This window comes from Miniopterus natalensis, chromosome 4 (genome assembly GCF_054644295.1).
Source record: "Miniopterus natalensis isolate mMinNat1 chromosome 4, mMinNat1.hap1, whole genome shotgun sequence".
Taxonomy (NCBI): domain Eukaryota; kingdom Metazoa; phylum Chordata; class Mammalia; order Chiroptera; family Miniopteridae; genus Miniopterus; species Miniopterus natalensis.
The window spans coordinates 6,213,694-6,227,765 of NC_142084.1; the positions used below are offsets into that span (position 1 = coordinate 6,213,694).

At 50.5% G+C, this 14,072-nt stretch overlaps 1 protein-coding gene across 1 annotated transcript; it reads right to left on the minus strand.

Moving 5' to 3' along the window:
* Positions 1–10,287: 10,287 nt before the first annotated feature.
* Positions 10,288–12,890, minus strand: FABP2 (fatty acid binding protein 2). Its single transcript, XM_016200703.2, has 4 exons — positions 12,824–12,890; positions 11,692–11,864; positions 10,742–10,849; positions 10,288–10,338 (listed from the first exon to the last, which is right to left on the minus strand). Exons 1-4 carry the CDS (start codon positions 12,888–12,890, stop codon positions 10,288–10,290), a joined length of 399 nt encoding a protein of 132 aa, XP_016056189.2.
* Between the last annotated feature and the right edge of the window lie 1,182 nt (positions 12,891–14,072).

The following is a 14,072-nucleotide window of genomic DNA, read 5'->3' on the forward strand; positions in this document are numbered from 1 at the left end:
CGCGCGCCCGTCCATCGCGCCGCAGCCCCGCAGCCGAGACCCGCAGGCCGCGCGCTTCCGCCTCCCGCGCCCCGAAAGAGGACCGGCTGCAGCCTACGCCCGCCCCGCCCCGGAAGTGGGCCGGGCCGGCCCCGCCCCGCCCCGCCCCGCCCCTCCAGCGCGCAGGCACCGCCCGGAGCCTGCCGCCTCCGTGACCCCGGACAGGTCGCGCGGCGGGCCGGGCGGCGCCCCCACCGGCCCAGCGAGCGTTCCTCCCGCCCCCTGCTGCCCGCGGGCGGAGAGCCGGCCCTTCCGGTTCCCCTGGAAGAAGCGCGGCCGGGCCGGGAGCGACCGTCGGGCCCCTCCCCGCGGGGCCGCCCACCCTGGCGCAGCCGCGGCGCCTCCTTCCGGCGCTGAGCCCCGAGGATGCGGCGCCGGGTGCAGGCGGGCGGCCTCCGCGCCTGCCGGGCGGTTGCACTGTTTTAAGGATTTTTAAACGAGGTGCGAGTCGTAATGACCCGCGCGAGCCGCCGAGGGGCAGGGGGCGGATTGCGGCCGTGAGCCGGGGCGTGAGGGTGAGGCCGCCCGGGGCGCAGCGCGGCCGACAGGGGGCGCCTCCGGGGCGCGGGCGCCTTCGGGGCAGCCGAGGGTCCCATCCCCGTGGGCGGGTCCCCGCGGCGGAGCGGCGGGAGCGGCGCGCGGAGGCCTCGCGAGAGCGCCGGGCCCTGGCGACGCGGCCGGCGCGGGACGCTCTAGACCAGCGGCGCCAGGCCCGGCGGGGCGCGGTGGGAATCGTGGCGCGAGATGAGCGTCTGTCGGTCCAGGGTTTTCACCTCGGTTTCCCATCCCCGCGATAAGAACGTTCCTGCTCCTGCTGGCCCGGGGAGGGCGCCGCCTCTCCATGTTTCGGGAAGAGAGGAAGGTCAGAGTGCCTCCGCGCACCGGCCGTTTCTCACATCTGAACGCAACATAGTCTGCCAGAGAGGCATAGTTGGGGTGAAATGCTCAGAACTCCTTCATTTTCCGCCTGAAACTTCCCCAGACACCCACATAACAGCTACATGGGTGGCTGGGACAGGGGGATGGGGCCGGTGCCCCGCGGCCGGGCCTGAGAGGGAGGGAGGTGGCCTAGAAGGGGAGCAAGCAGAGGGTGGCTGCGGGCGAGCACATTGCCCCATTGTTCTGGGGGACCCGCGGCGGACGACCACCAGTTTGTGTTTGAATTTTGGAGCCTTTTATTAGCTGGCCGGCGGCTACAGAGAGCCGAACTGCAGCCCTGACCCTTAGTCTTCCCTCACTTTATGCTCAGTAACCACAAAGGCACTGCAGTAAAGGGGTTCCAATAATTTGTCAGGCTGTCAGCTTTTGTTATAGGAAACAAGGGGGGACCTTTAGCAACACAAAAGGGTCGATTTAAACACAATGTCTTACAATGAGTAATGAGGTTATGCTTGGCCGGAGTGTGACTGGTTTGTTCTTTCTATGGGAACTGGGGGGGGGGGGGGAGGTAATTATTGGGCTAGCTTGTTGGGCCGTGTCCTGTACAGTAGGGATCTTGTACTACCTTTACTGTTAGTTCCTTAGGCATATTCTTCTGGCCATTGTGGCCAGAACACCATGTCCTGCTGAATCCGTCTTCCATCGCAGAGCAGGTCAGCGCATGAGAACGGCGGAGGCTCATTTACCGGATGGAGAGTGTTTACCTTGTACTTCAAAGGGTGCAGATCACCCTGTGGTTGCACAGGCTGCTCCGCCTCGGGCTGTCCGTGTGTCCAGGCAGGCAGTGTTGGAGTACAGCAGAGGCTATCACTTCTGATCGAAGGGCTTCCGGGGTTTGCACAGTGACATAGAACTCTTGTCCGGTTAGTCTGGAAGGTTTTAGAACTGCCTTTCCAACTGATACGGCCCCAAACCTGGGAAAAGGGATCTCAATGCTGAAGAGAACTTAGGGCTGTGATGCACAAGTCAGTTTCCTGTAACATCTCGTCTGGCACTACTTTAAGAACAAGGGAGCCCAGGTTTGTACTGGCTGGCATTTAAGGTGTAGTACCTGGTGACAGAGGGTGTCAGGAGTGGTTCTACTCTTCCAAGTGGGAGCCCTTTATATACCTTATCCCATGAGATAGAAAGGCCAGTATTGTTCATGGATAAGATCAGAAAGGACCATGTGACCCACCAGGTTGGGGGTCGGTGTGTCCTGTCACCTGCTGTGCTGGCATCTGCACAGCTCCATCCTCATGTGTTCCTGTTGGTCTGTAGGAACAGAACAGGTTGTGCAATGATGTCATGGCAGGGACCGTAAGGCCTGCAGTTAGGCCTTAGCAGCTATAAGATTTGGTTCCCTGACCAACTCAGTCCAGATTTTTGGTCTAATCATATGCAATGTTTGGTGTTTGGTAACTAATCAGGGGAGCCACTGAGCTACCCAAGGCTGCACAAGGGTTGCTTGTGTGCCAGACATAACATCTAGTGATTTGTCAGGTGACCATGCCATAAGGGTCGCTGCTCAGACCCTGTCAGTTGATGTGCTACTGTCCCATGGAAGAGAAAAAATGAACCTTCTGAGGGTACTGGGGCTAGAGCGATCATTTTTTAAGCCTTCCTTTCCTTACAGCCATCAGAAATAGAAAACCAGAGTCCTCATAACAGAAAACACTGGAGTCACTCTACCTAAAGAACTAGTTCACATACCTTTTCTCCAGCCAATCTAAGATTAGAGAAGGGCAGACAGGGAGAGTCTCCGACCACTCTGGCTTTGTGTGAGCAGAGAGGGAGACTGACATGAGAAAATTCTTACCTCCTGCTAGCTTCTTTTGGAGACCCCAGGGTCTCAATGTCCAGCTAGTGCTGACCCGTCCTTGTCGCCAAACCTGGGGTGAGGAAATACTCCTCTTACCACCCTGCCCCTGTGGCACTAAGAATGGATTCCAAGATTTTCCTCCACTGTAGGCTGTTCCCACTGGTGGGGGCTGCGTATTGAGTGGATGGAGTGAGTGCTGTCCAACTGGATGTGATGGTGCCACAGCAGCGGAGAAGAAGTGAATGGCTCAGGTTCTTCCTCCTTTGGTATCCTGTATGGACTGACTCAGACCAAGGGACCCCTGTTACAACCGAAATAAACCACTTCCTTGCCAAAACTCGAGTGCATACCAACATTTCATTGCCTGTACCATCCCCACTCCTCAAGGCAAATAGAACCTAAAAATCTAGGCATCAAAAGACTGTAGGAAACTGTCAAGAAACTGAACTCAGTGGCCAGAAGCATCCCCTGTAGAATGGCCCGGTAGAAACCTGAACTACTCCAAATAGAAGGGAGGGACTAACCCCTTTGGCAAGAGTGTTCGGTTGCCTCTGCCTACCAGCATCTCTAAAGCCCCCCTTCTTGGATTCACACTCCTCTTGTCTCCAGCTCCTGTCACGCTTCCTTCCTGGGGAGAGGGTTCCCTTTGGAAGGTCCAGGCAGTGAAGTGTCTGTCCCTCTGCATCCAGCATTACCCTCTCATTCTGCAACAGCCACCTATGGGTGAGGCTTTCAATGGGTCATTTTTCAAAATTTCTCTATGTTATGGGGAAAAAAGTATTGAAATTTTCTTGTCTGGTGCATTGACTTGCCTTATAGCACAAATTTATGTGACTTATCTCCCTGTCAGAGTAGTAAGTATCCTTTAGTAGGAGGACTATATTCTTTACCATCTTTGCTGCCTCCACAGTTCCTCAAACAGTACCCTGAACTGTGGAAGAAATTAAATATTTATTCAATTATATTTTTTTGTAATCAGCAACCACTAACACAATACTGTTACAAAAATACTTGTTGAATTATCTCTTCCTAACATAATAGTATAATGAGCCCACTAAGGTCCCTCGCTGTCGGTGGAGATACATCCTCAGGTTTTCTTCAAGTACTGGTGATGGACACGCGCCAACCCATTCCCTCCTTTGCATGTGTCATCTTTAATCCCGGGAAACAGCCTTGGAGTGTGCCGGGCACTGTCTGAGGAGCCACAGGGGTCACAGAGGCAGTGGTCATCCAGCTAATCAACAGTACTGACCGCGGACAGCGCACGGAGGACGGATGTCAAACAACCTGGGCCAGAGTCCTGAGGGTCCAAGACATGGTCTGGGTGCTGGGAAAGCAAAACAGGACTGGCTGTGAATGAACCTCGGCCCCTTCACCCTGCCTGCTCACATGCGCAGACCTCCACCGGAAGAGCTCAGTCCGGTTTATGTTATACTGGGGTTTTAGAAAAGACTTTATATTAAAATAAAGAAGGCATTCTGCTGCTTTTTAAGGATTAAAAACTCAATGGGGCTAAGGCTGCTTAATTGGTAGGCAGGCAGAGATGACGAAGATGTTGAAACCCACAACCCTGAAATACCTTCATGCTCATCAACAGAGCCAACAGCCCGCCCTTGTTTTATTGAAAGGTGCTGGAGGGACAGTCGAGGGTGGAGTCTAAAGGTGAGTCAACACGGCAGGTCTGCTCTCGTGAAATTCCATAACAGGCTTCCAAGCGAGGACGTGTGGATGTCAGCATAGGCACAGTCTAGAATGACAGAGATACGTGGATGCCGGCCGGTCACTGCTGCCTATCAAACACTAACCAGAACTAGACGTTTTTACAAGTGTGAGAAATGCCAGTTACCTCCAGCAGATGGGATCACAGATCATTTTATTGTGCTTTTTCATATTTTCCAAATGTTCTCAATGAAAATAATTAGAAGTTGGGGAGAAAGTTTTTTGAAAGCAAGTTAGAAAATAAATGAGGCAGCCTAGGCCAGAGTTACTATTTAGCCATCTCTGACCTGAGATCACAGGCAGGAGGCAGCCAAGTGTGGGATCACTGTGACCAATGACAGCCCCTTTCAACCTGCCCTTCCCGGGGCTCCGTGATTCCCCCAGCTCAGCTTTTATATCTATAAACGTCCCCGTTAGAAACAGGCTGACTTTTCCCTTCTGCTCTGGCGAGAGTAGGGTCAGAAGGTCACCATGTTCAAAACGGTGGTGGAGGCAGCTTCCAGCCTCTGTCCATCCACAGAGACAGAAATGAGCAGAAACCATGCGAACAAGTTTGTCAGGATTCTGGGCAGGGTCAGAGGCTTAGAGCAGCCGAGCCAACACTGAGCAGGTTATGTGAAGAAGACAGGATCGAGGGAGAAACACGCTTCGACAGCAACAGCTGAAAATTCAGCACCCACTCGCAGTAACGGGTACAGCGTCCAGACAAGTTCAGTGAGGAGCAGAGGACTTGAGCAACACCGTGACCGCCGGACCGACAGCCGAGTGCGCCCTCCGCCCAACAGCTGCAGGATGCACCCCAGCCATTGGCAGCCCGGCCACTGGGCAGGTGGTGTATTGACTTTAGAAACTGGGTAAAGTAAAGATGATAAAGTTTCAACGTTGCCGCCTCACTAACAGTCCCACACTGACCCCAGCCACAGTAAAGGAGGGGCCGTGCTTGGCCCTCTGCTCGCCCGCCGGCAGCGCTGAGTGCAGAGCACGCGTGTGATACCAGCGAGCCCGCTGCGCTGTGGGGACACAGGACGCACCCTCAGCGGGGTCTCAGGGGGGGCGGTGTGTGCAGTGAGTGCCATCCTCACTCCAGTTTTCCTGTCCCAAGGATATGTTGAAGCGAAGATGTTCTGGGTCATGTTTATGTCCTTTGATATCCTTGTTATCTGGATGTTTTGTTTAAATTATCTAAAGCAAAACCAAGAAATGGCATTAAGCACATACTCCGTTCCCTGAAGCACTTGAGGTTTGTTTCTGAGCGGAGGGACGGTGCTGTTCTCTGGCTCTCGGGTGCCTTCTGGTGAGTGTGGTCAGTGTATGAGAACTGTCTGAATAGAGCCAGCCCTGCCACTGTGCGCTGGGGAGTGGCCTTGGCACTGGGCGGAGGTCCAGGGGAACTTCCTCGCCCCCCCGGGCTCCACCGTCTCTCCCTGCACAGGAGTCCCGCCCACTAAGTACTGAGCGCGACTTACGTCCCCCCTTCTCCTGGTGACCTGGGTGCCACTGAAGGCAGGACCTCAGGCACCCCCTACTCTGGTGCCGTTCTCAGTGGGAGAGGCTATGGCTGAGGCCCTGGAACACTCTTCTGATAACTTGCTTCAGGCCCCCACATTTTTCAACTTCTGCCACTTCCTGCTGACTCTGCTGCTCGTTGTCCAGGGATGTCTCTTCCAACCAATAGCCTGAGGGTGGTCACTGGGCCTGGTGACCATAGATAGATACCACCCTCCATGTCAGCACAGGCTGAGTGAGTGTCACCTGCATGTCAGCACAGGCTGAGTGAGTGTCACCTGCATGTCAGCACAGGCTGAATGAGTGTCACCTGCATGTCAGCACATGCTGAATGTCGCCCTAAGTGACCATCCAGTTCTGAAGCTGCTGCTGTAGGTCTCTGATTCAGACTCAGGATGAACCTGAGAACTGGAATGTATTGATGACATTCTTAATCACGTAACTACCTTACCAGTGGCACTTATCTTTGACTACCTGACACCTGGCACATAGTGCTGTCTTGAAACATAAATTAAAGCCAATTCAGGGGATTATTCAGGACAGAAAAAGAATCTTTGTTTTGCTTCTGTTTAGTTTGGAAGTTGGAACTGAGGAAGCCTTTGATGACTATTTCAAGCTGCAGAGTACAGTACATGCAACCTCCCTGGAGCACCCTCTCCCGCTGGAATGCGCCTGCCTCTGGAATGCGCCTGCATCGGGAGCCTTTGAAAGCCTGCCCTTGACCAGGAGATGGCATTCTTACTCTAGAGAAGGCAGAGGCAGTGGGGGGCAGAAGCATGCCAGTGGGAAGTGCCTATTCTTCACCCTCCTCCTGTGCGATGCCCCCACACCCCTCCCACCTCCGTGCCACCCTAGACAGCCACCTCACCACCTTGTCACTCTGCAGGTGCCTGGGATGTCTTCCTGCCGGCCTGCCTTTGCTCTCGGGAGAAGAGCGTGTATGCTTAGTCACAGCCAGCTCATGGGAACAGGGCCAGCTGCGTGGCTTGCAGGGCCCTGTGTGAAATGAAAGTGCAGAATTTATTGAGAATTTTAGTACAGTAACCACAGAGCATTAAACCAGGCATACCTGTGAGGCCAGCGTGCTGAGGGATTCAGAAGACAGCTCCCTGTCCCCAGCCTGTCACTGCAGCCCCTCTGTGACACACAGCACAGGGCTGCTTAAAGGGAGAGTCACCAAATGCTGTTCAGAGATCACAGACTCTGGCACTGGAAGGGAACTGAGAGGCCGTCTAGTCCAGCTGCCTCATGTAAAGAGGACTGAACTAAATTCCACGAGACGGAGCCATTCGGCCGAAGTCCCCAGCGGGTGATGCCCCAGACTGAGGGCTCTCATGACCAGGCCAAGCCTCCCTCTGCCACACAGACTTTTCCCATCACTCAGACATACTTTGCTCTGTTCTCTCTACAAGAGAAGGGCGCAGGTTTGACTTATGTACGTTTATTGAGTATGAACTATATGCTGGGCATCATGCTGGATGATTACGTATAATACCTCGATTAACAACAGTCTCAGAAGACCATTAGTATTTTCCCCAGGAGGAAAATCGAGGCTTGGCACTTGAGGCACTTGAACTTGAGTTAGAGATGGAAAGCCAGGGTGCAAGAAGTCTGACTCTCACATGCCCCCCAACCTGCCGAGAGCCAGGAAGGAGCCAGCCTGCATTGCCTGGGCTCTGCTCTCGTCGTGGTCAGTTCTGGGAGGTCTTGGGGACTCTGACCAGGCTTGCTCCTGCCGTGGGCTCTTGGCTCCAGGCTGTTGCCTCCCAGAATGTTCTTCTTCCAGACAGTCCCCGACAACAGGAATGCCCGGTAGGAACTGGGAGACCTGACCACACAGGGTCTTGTAGGCCATCGTGAGAACACTGGCTTTTCTCTGAATGAACTGGGGGATGTGGTGTTTTGTGCAGAGGAGTGACGTGATCTCAGGTGTCTGTGTTGAAAAACAGTCTAAGGGTGGGGTAGGGTGGGAGGCTTTGTAGGGTTATTACAGTAACCTAGGGGAGAGATGGTGACTCAGACCAAGGCAGGGATGGGGAATACTTGACTTCTGGAGTTACATATGTACATATTACATGTTTAAGTTTTTCTTATGGAAAATTTAAAATACATGCAAAAGTAGGGAGAAACGTCCAATGAATCCTCCTCTTCCTACTTGGGACCAGTGAACTTGTCACATGTCAGGCACTTTCCAGGAGCTGTGACAGTTGTCCACTTGTGACCAGTCCCGCTTCATCTGGGCCTCCCAGTGCTTCCCCAGCCCTGGACCGGGGGGAAGTGATTTGAAGCAAGTCGCAGGTGCCACTGTCCCCACATAAGTCCCTCAGCGTTGACGCCTCCACTGCCCCCAGCGGCCCTGCCCTGCATCCGCCCGCTCCGCCTGCTCGCAGGCGCACAGGCCGCTGACCTTCCTCACAGCCGCCCCCTCGGCGCCCTCCACGCCGCTTCCCTTCCCACCGGCCCCGTGCGTTGCTTCAAACTGGACTCTAGGGAGAGGCTCCTCTGGGCTGCGTTGGTGGTGGTCCTTCTGCACCGACCATAAACCGGCCAGATGGTGCGAGATTGGCCGCTCCGGCACCGGCGCCCTCTGCTGGCCCATCAAGTTGGCGTGATGTCAAGGTCAGTTTCCCAAAGAGGGGTGACCGCAGTGGCGGTCACTGGGACACTAACAAACAATGGAAATCCAGTACAGGAGGCCAGAGGTGGCTGAGTGCCTGCTGATTGCCACCGCTTGGCACGCTGACCTGGGTCATTCTGAGCGTTATTCTGGGCTCCACTAAGGAATTAGGGGACATTTTTTCTTAAGATTTGGTGTTTATACCGGGCTGGGTAATAGCATAGGTCGTAATTCCTAGACTGACAGTCAAGGCCTCCATTCAGTTCCTGTGCTCATTGTGGCCTCCACAGCATGAGACAAGCTAGCAAACTAACGTGTGGTAGTTTCTCCACTTTCAAATGCGATCAGCACCTGCCTTCTCCTATTTCAAATATGTAGAAAGGTGAAATTAGAGAGGTAAAGGTATTTTGAACCTTTATTTTTTAAAAAACAAGTGAAAAAATCTTAATGATTACTATTTCCTTTGTGAAGTTTCAGGGACATGGATTTGAGTCCTTGCTGTGCAAAAGATTAGGTGTTCTCTCCTCTGCTCACTTGCATCATGTGCTCCCGTCTTCCCCACCCCCATGTGTCTTCCATATTCATATAGCACTCTGAGCAGCGTGTAGGTCATGACCAGAACTAGGTCAAGGTTGGTGGTCACCTCCATCAGCATGAGAAAGGGGCAGTCAAAACAAGTTCACAGAGATGGTCTTAAAAAATTGACCTCGCGCTCTGCCCTCTAATACACACCCGCCTGTAATGCAGTTGCTTGAAGTATATAAAATAGTACCTCATGTGAGAATACGTGCAAAGGAAAAGGCTCTGGGCCCTGGCCCACTGGCTGTGCACGTGCTGATGATGGGGGGTAGCAGTGGAAGGTGACCCCTCTGGCATCTGAGGGCCCCGCTGTTCTCAGACCCCTGGTGGGTCTCTACTCAGAGGTGCTGGTCTGGAGGGTGGACAGGAGGAGTGGAAACTCATTAAAGTGCCTCAGCCAGGCCTTTAACTCGCACACTGTGTGTTTCCTGTCGTGCTGCCCGAAGCGACGCCTGTGGGGAGATACGTGCCTCCGCCCCGGACGCGGGGCCTGGGAGGGTGTCTGCTAAGATCAGGATGCTGACTAGCCCTGGATCCTGGCCACTACAAATATTCAGTTTCCATTTGCTTTTCTTATTTCTAAGTTTTCTGGTTGAATATATATTGTTTGTATGATAATATATTTTACTAAGGAAAATATTTAAAACCAGTGCAGGATTTTGAAGACCCCCCCCATACAGTCTGTGTTTTCAGTTTACCAAATGTGGAGCAAATAAACAAACCCCAAACAGTCTATCAATACACATGTTCATGCCACACAGGTTTTTGTGGTTTTTTTTTGTGTTTTTTTTTTAAGGAGAGGCTACTCATAAAGCAATATAGGAACAATATTTATTCATCTGTTTTAAAAAATATCACAAATTCTTTTAGAACAGCAATAAATGTACATCTCAGAGAACTGTAAGCCCAGTGGCATCCTAATTAGCTTGTAATTCTTTTGCTTGGGCGAGACTGGAAATGGAGCCTGTGGCCCTTGTTTATGACAGGACTAATCAGCCAGGAACTTTGGACTTGAGGAGACAGAAGTCTTTCTGCTGCCGAGGGTTTTGTGTCTGCTTGTGTCTGGGCCGAGCTGCAGGAACAGCGCTCACTCCTTTTTGAAGATCCGCTTGGCTTCGACTCCTTCGTACACATAAGTCTGAAAGGTGTTAACAGACAGGAGAATTTGCCATTAATTTTAAGGCTAAATTAAGAAAAAGATTAGATTCATATGATATCATTATCACTTTGAAATGAATTATTTATAGTGAAATGAATTTGCTTGTCTTGATAGCAACATGTACAGATACAGAACACACCCATTAGAAATACATGTGGTTTGTAGTTGCATTTTCAGTTAAAATGGGCATTAATGTATTTAACATATACGCAAGTTCTTTTCAGTAGGGATCAGAAAAGATGTATATGGTTAAAATCAGAAGGTTTATGAGAAAAGTGAGAGTCTGTTTACTGAAGATACAACTTAGCAACAACAAAAATGAAATTATTGTTGTGCAATTATCTTGGCTTTGGGAAATAGTGATAATGGTTTCACAGCTCACCTGGACCAGCTCACCGCCTATGATTTCTCGGACAGCATTCAGTTCATTTCCGTTGTCTACCCGTTTGAATTTTCCGACAAGTTTATTCCCCTGCAGGTCCCAGGTCCCCTGTATAAAAGTAACAGTAACAGGAGTGAAATAGCCCCTTTAGAGTCTTGCATGTGTCGGTGCTGTTCTGAGTTCTGTGGGTGGACGTCTCCACAACGACCCTGTGAGGTGGTGTCACTCTCTGTTGCACAGGTGAGAAACCAGACGGTGACCACCCACAGCCCCGGAGTGGGACCGACCCCAGCCCAGGCTCTGCCCCTGAGCCCCTCTCTCAGTGGCCCCTGCGTGCGGATTCCTAGGGATCAGCGCTTCCTAGGGACCAGCGCGCCCTGAATCTCATCGTGGTTCAGATTAGTCTCAGGGCCCGGCTGACACCTGTGCTTGCTTTAATTTGTGGAATTATTATAATAGTTTTAAAAAGAACATAACTGAACAAATATTTAACAATTTAATTGTCATTGCAAATATATAATTTAACTAGAAAAATTCTGAGGACAAAAAAGTTTTTAAAAAATCAGTTGAAAACATATGACTTCCTAAACTTTCCATTTGGTCACTCACTCATTCACTAATTTCATTTATTTTATTATTTCAGTTACATTTTGTTATGTTTCAGTTAGAGAACTAAAAGTTTTTGTTGCCGTCAGGTATGTAAAGTCAATCTATGGCTAGGTCTATACTCAGTCATTCAGAGGAGTTTTTTCTAATTCTTATTGTTCAACTCAGCTTCCTTATAGATATGTATGGAAATAAGAACATATTTAAGTACTCTGTCAGCTTGTGTGCTTACACCGTGGATAAACTCATGAATGGAGTTAACTAAACCATCCAACGGCAAGAAGCAGAGGTTATCTTAGTGCTGTGTAGAAAATCAGGACAGCATTGCTTATAAAACTGCTTACACGGAGTTCAGTTCCGTCCGCTAGGCTGTAATCAAAAGTAACACCAAGATCAAAAACAATCTCGGCGGTCCGAAAAGTGCTCGATTCTTTGACGGTGAATTTGTTTCCTTCCTGCTTGATTATCAGTTTCAAGTTGTCATGGGCCGCCAGCTTCCTTTTCACCATATTGATGCCTGCAGGCAGAGAGATGTTGGGTACAATGAAGTCAGCGCCTGGTTTAATTTTTGCTACTGTTTGGAGGGGCTGGAAAGCCTGAGCGCCTTGCCTTTGCACGGGACATTCAGGTTGCTTTTGCAGAAAAAGTTCGAGCTGGAACAGAGAGAGCGCACTGACAAGCCGTTTTCCCAAAATTTAAGAAAAAGTAAATGCATGGAATTGTAGAATCTTAGAACTAACTAATTTAAATACAGTTATCAACCTTTTGTCTCAGTGCTAAGTAAACCAAATTCCAGATATGGCAAATGAAGGATTAAAAACTATATTCATATATTTATAAGGACATACAACTTGAATTCTGCATGTACAGTAGTCTTTCACTGCACCTCTGCCTTTCATGTGGCTTTACATCTTCAACTTCATATTCTCTTTGCTTTTTGTGGCATTTCTGACTGTCACAAAAATGAGAAAGTTAGCAGTTATTACAGTCAAGTTCATTATTGTAAAATGTACAGATTCCATAAATTTGAACTTAGAATCCCTGAACTGCAGGTTATAATGGATGCAGAATTTTATTTTTAAGTAATAACGTAAATTTGTTTGCCCGTCCCGTGCGGCGTATGGGCTGCCAGAGTATGGTACAGATATTAAAATCAGTTGGATTAAAATCTCCCTTAGAAACTACATATTGTAGTCAGTTCACACGCCGTTGGCACTTTCCAAACGGAAAGCTGTCAGTTTCCCCCGGAACGGGCTCCGTCCCGTTAACGCGAATGAAACACTGGATCCGCCTGCGTTTCAGGGGACAGCACCCAAGGATCTCTCCTCCCGCTGGGGACACGGGCTTTCCCTGCTCTGCGCCTGCACACGCTCGGGCGCCTCGCGCTCCCTAAGCCCAGGGGGTAGAGGGAGTTGGGGAGCCGTCTGCGGGAAGCAAGAGGACGGACAGACGGACGGCAGAAGCATGAGCCCTTACCCATCTTCTCCATGAACTTGTCGTAGTTCTCATTCCGGTCTATCTTCCAGGTCCCGTCGAAGGCCATGATGTCACACTGAGTCCCAGCTGCCAGCAGTCCAAGACTCAGGTCTGTGCTCGGGAGAGAATTTATCCTGTTTCTTATCTCAGAACCAGCTTCGTGCTGTGATGTGGAAGCTTAAAGTTCAAGAGGTCACCCAGTGCGCTGAATGCTGAGCTGTCTTCTTCCTATAGACACCTTCATTCCTCTCCTGAAACTTGGCTGGTTTAAAACTTGCTAAGCACACCTAGTCTTCCCTAAACTACAATTTGTGGGCACATTTATTTCAAGAATTAGAACGCACGCTAACACTATCTGAAGATAGGTTTTTCTAACAAGTTCAAAGTGCGCCCTGTGTTGGAAATAATGTAATTCGGGGCATGTATCAAATAACATCTGGAAAGTGAGACTGTTAATGACCGTTCCATTTTTACAGCAGCAATTTCCTTGTAAATAAGACTTTCTGGCCAAATACAGCTGTGAGATTAAGGTTAATATGATATCAAAACTGAAAATTTATTGGCTTTTCTACTGTGTCCCTTTGCCTTGTGTTCTGGGATTGCTAGGAGCGTGGGTAACTCTCCTGGCACCTGGTGCGGGGCATGGCACTGCACAGACCCATTCTGGTTGTGTTTTGCTCTTACATGGTGATGGGCCGCTCAGAAAAATGTCGAGAGGTAGAAATGAGGCCACATACCATGGAAACTCCCAGAGCAAGAGTCAGCTTTAAATGTCTGCCACGTGCAAAGAAAACAAAAGCTGGATGGCAGTTACGGCGTTAACTAAAACTGTCCCTTTTTTCTGCTCTCACTGCCCTGCCCTCCGCAAACCTGGCTCAGTGGGACACCAAGACTCTGTGCATATGGGGGTGAGGAGCAGAGGGTCCCAGGACAGGCAAAGGGGGAGCCCAGCCTCTGTCCCCCAGGGCAGGCCTACGCTGTTCGACAAAACACGTTAACTTAGTCTGCAGAGCGGAGTGTTGGTTATTAACCAGCCCGAACCTGTTAATAACTAAGAGATGGTTATTGCGAGTGAACATGACTGGAGAGCCTATTATTATTATTATTGGTCAGTAGAGAAGCTACCAGCCAGGGGAGGGACGCATCTGATGCATTTGAACACAAGAAACAGGTCCCAGAGGTCACAGGCACCTTTCACCCCTTGTATAGAGGAAGAAAGAGCTTATGGAGTCTTTTTTAAAAATCATTT

Excerpts from the sequence above, each read along its gene's own strand:
- FABP2 (XM_016200703.2), bottom strand. The coding sequence starts at position 12,890 with ATGGCCTTCGACGGGACCTGGAAGATAGACCGGAATGAGAACTACGAC. Across the intron at positions 11,865-12,823 it reads CAAGTTCATGGAGAAGATGG|GCATCAATATGGTGAAAAGG; the intron begins GTAAGGGCTCAT and ends CTCTGCCTGCAG. Across the intron at positions 10,850-11,691 it reads CGGACGGAACTGAACTCCGT|GGGACCTGGGACCTGCAGGG; the intron begins GTAAGCAGTTTT and ends ACTTTTATACAG.